Source organism: Zootoca vivipara, chromosome 9, assembly GCF_965207765.1.
Source record: "Zootoca vivipara chromosome 9, rZooViv2.hap1.1, whole genome shotgun sequence".
In the NCBI taxonomy this organism is placed as follows: Eukaryota; Metazoa; Chordata; class Lepidosauria; order Squamata; family Lacertidae; genus Zootoca; species Zootoca vivipara.
In genome coordinates this window covers 27,978,916-27,990,164 of record NC_142592.1, presented here as the reverse complement: position 1 = coordinate 27,990,164, position 11,249 = coordinate 27,978,916, and the positions used below count along the sequence as shown (strand labels likewise).

The window sequence follows — 11,249 nt, the reverse complement described above, 5'->3', positions numbered from 1 at the left end:
CAAAACAGATTTGAAACTTTTATTATGGGATACTACAAAGAGGATGGTGGGGAAGTATAGATGTTATACAATAAGAATGAATTGGTCTTTTTGAAACGATATAAGTTAAACCAACAAAAGACTGATCACATGCCAAAGCTCTATATTCCATCCCTTTATTCTTCAAATCGGTCTGAAGTGCACAACGTATTTTGCAAACTTCTGGTCCACGTGTTCTTACTGACCATGGAATACTCAACACGGATAACGATCTGGTACTCTTTTCCTGAAAGAAGAATAAGACTTCAGTACAAGCAAATGTTGGGAGGAAATAAGAGTTTCCAAGTTCATTGCATGTAAGAACCTAAAAGTGTTCGTACATGTTTGTTATTTAGTTCATCAGCAATAGTCTGCCTGGTCCATTCTTAATTGCCCAGGTAATCCCAGAGTAGGTTACAATGATATTTCAATTCATAACAGTATCAGGCAGAGGTAACTACAAGTCAAGAGGATAAAACCACCATTCGGCCCACTACCACAGATGCCTGGACAAATTAGTATTTCTACAAGAAAGTTGGCACCAGCTATATCTGAACGGAGGGATGGAATTCAACAATCAGACAACCAACACCAAGAAAGCCCTCCCTCCTGCGCTGTGTATCAGTCACATTAATTGCAGCTCCATCAAGGGGGCCTCCCCACAGATATTCATGTACGAGTTCACCACACATTGGATCCCTCTGGCCAAGCCTTTCCGATTATTTTGAATCAGCCACAAAAGGCAAGTGCTGAGAGGGTATGTTTTTGGTTCACCTCCCTTGGCCACATCCTCAGGCCTCAAAACCTGGATGGAACAGATCCTACTAGACCAGATAGGAAACTGATGATGGTACCTTGATGCAGTATATCCTATATTAGCCAGCAGCATCAAAGGTACAACCATAACGAAATTTCATAAACGCATACCTATTATAAGGAAATTATAGTTCAAATCAATTCTTTTTCTGATAAAGATTGATTACGGCATTGTCTCGCAAGAACTGGGAAAGCTTTGGTTTGTACCTTGGAGCTGCTTTAATAATATCATCGACACGGAGAATCACCTCTGCAGCTTCAGCAGCACTCAGCAAAACTTGCCGTTTCACTTGAAAGCTTTCCACCACTCCCAGAGTTGCCATGTCTGCAATGGTAGCCTCCTTCATGTCTTCAAGAGATTTAAAAAAATATAAGTTTCTCAGTGTTAATAAGGCAAGCATCCCATTTCCATAGTTGTTTTGCATTTCTATCTTGGCACTATTAAAATGATACTGATTTTAATTAAAGGTTTACACATTTTCAAGTGGAATTTGCGTTTAGTGAAATTCAGTCTTACGCCTGATTTTAATTTTCACTGCTGCTGTTGAATATAAACCACCCCAAAGCAGCTTCTATTCCCACTGCAAGTGTTTATTGGTCTTAGTAACACAAAGGTGTATTTTTAAAAAATAAAACATACAAACTATAAATAAAATTCCTCACCAAGTCCATATGTAGTTTTCCCTTCAATATGAGCAGCACGAAGCTGGGAAACCAAATCTGCACTGTCATAGCCAGCATTATCAGCGATGATAGTTGGGAGCTAACAAAATAAAGCAGGCTTGTTAGATCATCTGGCAAAGATCAAACTTGCAAACTATATACCAACTACAAAAATAAATAACAATAATGCACAGCACATGTAAGCGCTATTAATTACTATTGTACTATTGCACTATCCTTACTCAAAATATGTGTATCCTTCTTTGGTAATCCCATTCATTGAAGAGAAACAAGTTTACAAGAGAATCCCAGATCTCTGCTTAGGTCAGGGCTAGGGAACCATTATCCCTGACCACTGGACCACACTGGCCGGGGCTGATGGAAGGTGGAGTCCAACAGCATCTGGAGGGCAACAGTCCCCCATTCCTGGTTCAAGGGAATCCTGCTACAATTGGTTTGGAGAGAGAGAAAGCCAACCCATGTTTTTGAAGTGCTTAGAAAGAACGCTATATAAAGTCAGCCAAGCCAAAGGAAACATGGGAAAGGGCCTAGAGGAAGATAGGTAATGTTATTGTTCCTTGGTTAGCAAGGGCACAGTTTGGGCACAAACCTGAAAACTACCATCTCGAAAGACTTTGCAATGACAAACAACCAATAAATGTGGTTTGGGTGCTCAGCCTCCTCAGAATTACTAGCTTTCCAGAGCACTGTGCTTCATTATACTGGTAGTAAAGAGAACCAAACACTAGCTTACCGTACTCAAGGCCTTAGCAAAGGACTCCATTGCTACGGATTCCTTGCCTGGTGTTCTCTTTGCAAGCTCCCAGACAGCATTAGCCATTAACATCTCTGAGCAGCCTATGAGTTAGAAAGCAAACAAGCAGACACCTTGTAACCAACCTGAGCAAGTATTAAAGTTAACCTTTCAATTTTGGGGAGTAAAAATAAGAGCACTGTATATTTACCTCCACCATACACTGTTCTAGTATCTTTTACAGTCTGGGCAAGAACACACAGTGCATCATGCAGAGATCTTTCCGCTTCATCTATGATCTGTTGTGTTGCACCACGCAGAACTACAGTGCATGCTTCACCTAAAGTCATAAAAAGGAGAAAGCAATAAAAATATTTGCAATAAAATCATGTCTCCTACATAGCGATATATAAAAGGACATTGAACCTGCTGCTATCAAGCCAAATTCTAAAGCTGCATAGTAGTGACTGGTTGTTGTTGTTGTTATTAATTATTGTTAAAATATGTATACCACCCTTCATCTGCAGATCTTGGGGCACTTCACAACATAGAAAAACACAATACAAAAGCATAAAAACAAGAAAAAACAACAAACCAAGAAACCCCTCTCCCTCCACTAGATGTTGCATATTCAGGCATTTGCCTTTGCATACAGTCATACCTCGGTTTGAGTACGCCTTAGTTTGAGTACTTTCAGTTTAAGTACTCTGTGGACCTGTCTGGAACGGATTAATCCACTTTCCATTGCTTTCAATGGGAAAGCTCGCTTCAGGTTATGTACAGACTTCCAGAACCAATTACACTCATACTTCGGGTTAAGTACGCTTCAGGTTGAGTACTCCGTGGACCCATCTGGAACGGATTAATCCACTTTCCATTACTTTCAATGAGAAAGTTCGCTTCAGGTTAAGTACAGACTTCCAGAACCAATAGTGTACTTAAACCGAGGTACCACTGTACTTGCAAAAGGTGTTATACTGTCTCTAGGTGGTAGAGGTGCTGGGGTCACTGCTCTTTCCATGTATGGGTAACATATGAACATTGCTGCTAACCACCATCCCCGATAGTTTCCAGAGATCATAGAATCATAGAATCATAAGAGACCACAAGGGCCATCCAGTCCAACCCCCTGCCAAGCAGGAAACACCATCAAAGCATTCTTGACATATGCCTGTCAAATCTCTGCTTGACAGATGTGCCTGTTGTTTTTAAAATTTTAAGATTGTGGGTATCTCCTCCTCCCTTCCTGGGGTAAAGTATGAGTGCAAGGTGCCAGCTGCTCCACAGACATAGCAGTGGACAGTAGCTGGTACATATGATTGTTCTGTCTAACATTTAGCAGCAAAACCTACCCATGGCAACTCCAGAGAAATGAAGAAGTTTATCTTCACCAATCATGACTTCTTCAATCAGCTTGCAGCTTCCTAGCTTTACCAATTCTGGATGGTCAAAAGTTGAAGCAATTTCACCACCTGAGAATGAATGCAACTTCATGTTAGCCTTTCCCAAGTGTAAAATAGTTTTAGTAACGGTTTACTTAATAGGCATACAAACCTGAACTTTGAAAAGCTTTTATGAAAAGAAGTATGAGCAGATGTCCATCAGTCTTCTCTCTCTCTCTCTCTGTGTGTGTGTGTGTGTTGTTGTTGTTGTTGTTTTAAAGAAACTACTATGCTGACACAGGTCTAAACCACAGAGCCTAGGGCTTGCCAATCGGAAGGTTGGCAGTTCGAATCCTCGTAACGGGGTAAGCTCCCATTGTTCGATCCCAGCTCCTGCCCACCTAGCACTTCGAAAGCACGTCAAGTGCAAGTAGATAAATAGGTAACACTCCGGGGGTAAGGTAAACGGCATTTTGGTGTGCTGCTCTGGTTTGCCAGAAGCAGCTTACTCATGCTGGCCACATGACCCGGAAGCTGTCTGCGGACAAACGCCGGCTCCCTTGGCCTAGAGAGTGAGATGAGCACTGCAACCCGAGAGTCGTCTGCAACTGGACCTAATGGTCAGGGGTACCTTTACCTTTACTATGCTGATATGCCACTATTCACCTTAAATTATGGAGACACCCCCACTATCATTGTGCAATTTTTTTTAAAAAAATGTATTGGTAGCTAATTTCAGCTCTCATATTTGGCCCACACGCAGCAAAGAAGCTAGGTTCTGTCTAACTTTCTTGAATAGCTAAGAAAGAAATCAGATTTACAGTATGTTGTAAAAAAAAAATGAAGTATAGGAGTAGGAATTCAGATCCTTTGTTCAATGGATGGTACTTTGCAGTCAAGGTCTGGTATTTACTATGTGATTCCTGGTTATTAGTGGCATGTTTTATCTGGTGCTGCTGATTTACTTTTATTATGCAGTTGTTGTTGTTTTTTACTGCACCACATTCTGGGATCCCTTGTGCAACGAAAGGCAGGTTAAAAATAATTCTGTACCTGTAACAAGAGCTAGACGTTCAACTCCAGCAAAATCTGCATGTTCAATAGCCATAACACCAGCAGCAGCAAACATCTGTTCTGGGTAGTTATAGATCAATTGCCTGTAATAAGAAAAGGTGCTCATAATAATGTGGCAGAAAACATATCTTAATTTATCTCAACAAAAACTTTCATAGTGCTTAACAGTACAATGATTTTTATACATTGTGTATGACTTTAACTTTTAACGACTAGTAAGCAAGGTTTTGTTCTTGGGTTCGACAAGCCAGGCTCTAGCTTTCATCCATGGCATGACATGGCATGGCAGCAGCAGGTGTGAGGAAGGAGTGATGTGGGAATTTCTGAGCACCTTGCACCAGCATGCTGTTTGCTCACACTAAACTAGAGTTTATTTTAAGCTGTGGTTTAAGGTGGTGTGTGAACTGTGCCACTATGTTACATGCTTGTCAGCAGAGCCTCTGAGGGGTCAATCAGCATGTTCCAAACATCCCTCAGCATAATACATACCTGTTGATAAAGCAGTTTATTCCATGCTTCAGAATACGTTCAACCTTCTCCTTCATTTTCTCTTTTTCTGCTTGTTCAATTTCTGCCACCTTTGCCGTGGAATCCACTCTTACACGGGAGCCAAATATCTAAGAAATAAATATGGCAATTTTCAGCAATAACTCAACTGCTTTGACTACACTAGGATTTGCACCACAAAAATTACGTACCTTTATTTTATCAGTATCCATGCCAGTATTTGCGATAAGGATTTTTGCATTTTCAATCCTTTTTGGCTGGTTGACTCCAATTTTTTTATCCAACAGAAAACCTAAAATGAAGAAGAATCAGACTTTTGTTACAGCAGCAAGGATTATTGGGCATATTTTATGAAACTGAACAGGTTAGCTGGGTCTCTTTTCACAGTCATAGGAATAGATTCAAACACTTAGCTGAATAAAACAATGCAGTATTCCCCCCAAATCATATGAAGCATCAAAGTACCACTGTATATCTGAACCAGGGATTGTGATGGTTTCGCTCCTACAAACCATGAGCAGTAAGCAAATAAGAAAATTTGGTTACAGATCACAGTTTTAGAGTGAAACAAACTATGATTCCTAGTTTGGGCATAACACTACGGCAGGAATTGTGAGCTAGTTTTCTCCCAGTGCAAGCCTGCAGGAATAAAGCGGGCACAATTTTGTTTGTGAACACTGTCTGGTGTTATGGCTTACATGACAGTAGACAATGTTTTTTAAACTGGCTTAGCGGCAAGCCTGCCATTTTATCTTCATAGTAAGCAATGAGAAGGTTCCTTGCTCTGACATAATTTACTGAATTGTTACCAGTAAGCAAAATTATACCTTCATCCAAGTAGGAGTCTATTAGACTTCCTCCTAGTTTCTTGATTATATGAATAGCTTCCAGATTACCAGATCCCTTCAGCCTAAGGACAGCATCTACTGCAAGTTTTGCAAAGTGATCTTTATGATGAGTAAGCAATTTTGAAGAGAGTGTGGTTTCTGCAATATTCATTAAGTCTTTGTGAAATGAAGCTTCATCTCCCCTGAAAAGCAAAAAAAGTAAACTTTAAAAAGCAGATCTTGGATCATCACTAAAATATATGGCCTTGCTCCAGAGGACCACACAGCAGAGTTCTGCATATAATTGCAAGGCTTCTGACTCTCCACTTTTGAACAGCAACCACCCACCTACACCAACCTAACAAGCCACTACCCAAACTTGGAAGACATTCAGTATCTTCAAATGTGAGGAACAAAAATAAGCGCTAGCAGAGGCATAATAGCATGTGCTGCACTATTTGTATTTTAGAAGAATGTAAAACTGCATTTTCACATAAAGATGTCCAATGTTTCATTTGCATATTGAACAGACTAAATTAATCCATGAATCATGGATTTTTTCAAATACAGAATCTCCTCAGCATTTAAAATCCATGAATAAGCAGCAGTACAATAGGGTTTTGCCTCATTAAGGTGCCATACACCCAGTCCTTCCTTTCCCTCTGTAACTAGCACATTTTTGAACTCTGGTATAAATCAAAGTTTTGCAACACAGGTAAATTTTTTGTAATACAAGACAATTTTATTCAAAATATAGGAGAACGTCCTAGAACACTGTCCTATCCTGGTGTGAAGAAGTCTTGTTCACTAGGACAAAAGCATTTTCCCATAATAGCCACTGTAAAATATTTAAAGTAGTTGGAAAAGCAGAAAACTTAGGAGGGAAGAAGCCATTTGCATCAGACACCACTGTCTTTAAAACATGTTTTTCATAAATAAATACAGCAATATCTAAAATAATATACTGCAGAATTTAGAATGTTTTTAATCAGTTGTGAGGCGCCCAGAGTGGCTGGGGAAACCCAGCTGGATGGGCGGGGTATAAATAATAAATTATTATAAGTAGTAGTACTAGTAGTATGTTCAGGATAAATTTCAAGACTATTTTGCTTATTGGTAGAATATTACAATGAAGTTGCGTGTTTCAAATAGCAGGAAACACTTCTTTAAGTGCAAGCACCATTCAGCTCTTAATGCTACTTTCCTTTTTTGTTTGGCTGCCCACACCCGACATTAGTTACATGATATTGGACCATAACAATCTGAGAGACAAATGCATGTTGTCTGTGACTAGAACTAACCCATGATCCACAGCAGATTTCACCAAGGCTTCTCTTGCTGCTTTTGTGGCTTCTCTCCAACCTGCAATAATGATCTGAGGGTGGATTTTTCTGGCAATCAATAATTCTGCCTCCTAGAATTATAAAAGCATTTAGTTTATCTTAATGCAGTTGCAAGTAAAACAATAACTTCAAGTGTGCTTTCCGGCAAGCACATGCCACTTTCTTGTTCCTTTTTTCAGTTGTCTCAATGATGTAATGGCTGAAATAAGATTACCTGGAATCTTCAACAAATAAAAACTCCCTAATTTTTTTAATCAGTATACCTTATACATATTCTATAAAGTTAGCTATATTAGTTTGTTGCAGCAAAAAAAACCCTTCAACTTAGCATTTCGGCATACCTTTTCAGTGTTTTAAAGAACGTAACTATTTATTACCCTTAGCAATTCAGCTGCCAGAACAGTTACTGAAGTAGTTCCATCTCCAACTTCGTCATCTTGAACCTTGGACATATCTGTGAGGAGAACATTACCACATAAGCTTTAACATTGAAATATCATGTTAGCATTCTATACGGCTATACAGAAATCAGATATAAAAGCAGGATCTCTCTAAGTGCACTGTCATACTATAGGCAAGGCTGTATGTGCCCAGGATAGGGCACTATGCCATGAGAAGCAAACACAGCACCATCCAGCGTTTTCTTTATGTCTGTTTTCTGACTGCTTTGGTTCAAGAACCAGCATGATGTGGTGAATAATGTCAGACTGGGAACACAGTGTAGTTTACACAGGAAGCAGACAATCTACACTCTTTTAATGTAGCAAAATAAAATATTCCCGTAATGTATTTAGTCAAACATACCAACCAAAACCTTGGCTGCAGGGTTGTCCACTCCAATAGCTTTTAAGATAGTTGCCCCATCATTGGTTACTGTCACTGTGCCTTCTCTTCCAGTACTGAGGAGAATCTTGTCCTGAAGGTCCATATTTGAAGATATTAAATATTTGACTCAAAAGTGGTAACAGTGACAAAAACAACCCTGTTTCTCATATTTTAAGACATACCCATGAAATAATCCATAGCAGGATTTTTAAGCATTCAAGGAATATAAGCCATACCCCAAAAATAAGACATAGTGATAGGCGCAGCAGCAATGCCGGCCGCGGCAGGAGGAGGAGGAAAAAAATAAGACATCCCTTGAAAATAAGCCATAGTGTGGTTTTTTTGAGGAAAAAATAAATATAAGACGTGTCTTATAATATGAGAAACACGGAATGTATTTCAGAAATTACAGATAACTTACCATGCCCTTAGGTCCCAAAGTGCTTTTAACTAGATCTCCAATGGCAATAGCCCCAACAAAAGATGACTGGAATAAAAAAAGGGGAAATTATAAATACTGTATGATCCCAAGCAGAATACGCTCAAGCTTTCTTTTATGGTGAAACATATACAGGTGCAACAGTATTTCTACATATCAAGTGTCAATGAATATTAGACTTGCCAAACGGGCTGTCTCTGCTCTCTCTTCATCAGCACCAGCCTTGAAAATATTCACAGGTGCTAGGGATAAGGATGCCTGAAATGAAAGGAAACAAAATGCCAATTAGCATATAGGAAAGATTTATTTTTCAAATAACAATTTTACACCTTGCCCCATCCACTTACTATGAGTGTTATGTAATTTCTGAATTGCTCACATTGTGACTATTGCTCCTTTCAGGCATGATGTTAACTTATAAATCCTACACACTAACAGGTACAAGAGCACTAAGTTCTGCCTCCCAGACCACCACTGTCATCGCCCTTCATGAGTCTGAAGTGGACAGCATTTTCTCTTTGGGGGTTAGGGTAGAGGATGACAGTGTGATTTAAAGTATGAACTGACCCAGACCCTGCAATCATCACCTGAGGTGCTTCTTTGTGTGCCTCCCCCACAAGAGATCTGGAAGGTGGCAGCACAATATCAGGTCTTTTCTGGAGTGGCTTCCCATTTGTGGAATGCTCTTCACAAGGAGTCCACCTGGTGCTTTCATCACACATCTTTAGGTGCCCAGCAAAAATGTTACTCTATAACCAGGTCTTGGGCTGATTAACATTCTATGGCTTTTTAAATGTGTTTGTGGCAGAGAAGCAATTGGTTTGTTTTTGTTTTATTATGTATTTTGTGTTCTCATTTTGTTTTGTTTTTTAATGTTGTCAACTGCCCTGTGGTTGTCAGATGAAGGGTGATATACAAATTTAATAAACAATAATAGTAATAAAAATAAAAATCTTACAAAAGCAGGGTTCTAGATCACATGTGGAGCCTCCATGAGTAGAAGCACTTCATCCTCCAATTCGTGGAGGGCAACAGGGATGGTGATGGTTAGGGAATGAGCTTAGCATGCTCGTCCCTCCTCAGGTGTAAAATGTACACACAAATCACACAACTAAACAAGAGCTTACAGCTGTAGAACAGTGATGAGGAATATCTGGACCACAGGCCAAATAATGCCCACACGGCCCAACCAGGCCATTTTGGTCAAGCCGCACGAGCCTGTCTTGTACCTGATATTGTCAAGTGTGGGGCAGCTAAAGACACACTGTCCGCAAAGCTTCCCAGGCTCTGATCATCAAGTCTTGCAAAGTGCTGTGCATGGGACTTTGCAAGACTGCTGGTTCTTGCAGAACGCCAAACACATGGTGTCAACAAGCTCAATTATCCGACGACACTCAGCACTTTACGTGCCTCTCTGCCTGTGCTGCTTGGTTTCAAACAAGGGCAAAAACAGGTAAGCCTCGCCCACCTGTCAAACATGGCCTGCAGGGGAAGGAAATAAGTATCTGGTCCACCCACCAGATCCAGTCTCCCCACCCCGATGCATAACGCAACGTGAACAAATAGGGTTTGCAAATCACTACATCAAAATATAAGAAAAAGGGTGGTGTGGGTGGGTCTGCTATGCGACACCGTAGGCATGGCAGCAGCCAGGGCTCCCCTGAAAGGAGTCTTCACACAGATCCCCAATGACGAACTCGAGAGGCGACTGACTCTCCTTCCCTGGGAGATTTTGAATCATAAAGGTTGGCTGGTCGTCTCTGCCATGTATGATGTAGGTGAGATTCCTGCATTGCAGGGGGTTGGGCTAGATGACCCCCGGGGTTCCTTCCAACTCTATGAAGCGGCTGCATGTAACTACAGCCAAGAGGCCTCTCTCCGGAGTTTCCTCCCAGAGATGCGGCTTCCTTTGTTTCTGGCGCCGCCTGCGCACTGAATGGAGAGGGAGGCGAGCCTTCCTCCTCGGGCCAAGGAAAGGCGCTTGGCGGGGGGGACGGGCGGAAGGAAGGAAGGGATGAAGGCCCCAACCCGAGGAGAGAGCGGGGCCCAGGGGCCTCTCCATCCCCGGCCGTTGCCGCCAGGGCGTCACCGGCTCCCCTCCCCTCCCACTTCCCGGTAATTCTGGAACCTTCGATTCCTCTAACCACCCCCACCCGGCTCGGCCACGACGGGCTCCTGCTCCCCCTCAGCGAAGAAGGACAGAGAATGGGATTATTAGACTCGAGGCTCACCATGTTGACGGCGCGGTCGGGCTTCCAGGCCGCTACTCGAATCTTCCCAGCCGCCTCGTGCCCGGAGCCGCAGCTGCGCGTTCTAGCGGATTCAACGAACACCGGAAATGACGATCGTCGGCGCCGGCGCAGAAAGGAAGGGCATAGTGGGCCCGTTGCATGCCGGGAAGTGTAGTTTTCTCCCTACCGGCGGGTCCTTTATGTCTCTGCGTAGCGGGTTGGAGCCTAGCCAGGGATCGGCACGAGTTTGTAATGTGACGGATGGAGATGGATACAGCGGCAAGAATGTTACTCACTCGCCCCAAAATGGAAAGAAGCAGAAGTCCCAGCAAAGGAAGAATTGGATACAAAAAGTTATGGAATATGCAGG

General features: G+C 41.7%; 1 protein-coding gene across 1 annotated transcript; it reads right to left on the bottom strand.

Annotated features, from left to right (window-relative positions):
- Positions 1-5: 5 nt before the first annotated feature.
- CCT2 (chaperonin containing TCP1 subunit 2) lies at positions 6-10,943 on the bottom strand. The gene is made up of 16 exons (XM_035127650.3): positions 10,880-10,943; positions 8,832-8,906; positions 8,631-8,696; positions 8,189-8,300; positions 7,762-7,838; positions 7,343-7,455; positions 6,042-6,244; positions 5,406-5,506; positions 5,197-5,324; positions 4,687-4,790; positions 3,604-3,723; positions 2,463-2,591; positions 2,252-2,355; positions 1,498-1,597; positions 1,042-1,183; positions 6-265 (listed from the first exon to the last, which is right to left on the bottom strand). The coding sequence occupies exons 1-16, from the start codon at positions 10,880-10,882 to the stop codon at positions 235-237; spliced, it is 1,608 nt and encodes a 535-aa protein (XP_034983541.1). The 5' UTR covers positions 10,883-10,943; the 3' UTR covers positions 6-234.
- Positions 10,944-11,249: the final 306 nt, after the last annotated feature.

Bases quoted from the DNA above. Each gene is read 5' to 3' on its own strand.
- CCT2 (XM_035127650.3), bottom strand. The intron at 2,592-3,603 runs GTAGGTTTTGCT...TTATGACTTTAG, and splicing joins TTTCTCTGGAGTTGCCATGG to GTGAAGCATGCACTGTAGTT. The intron at 1,184-1,497 runs GTGAGGAATTTT...AATCTCTTGAAG, and splicing joins GAAAACTACATATGGACTTG to ACATGAAGGAGGCTACCATT.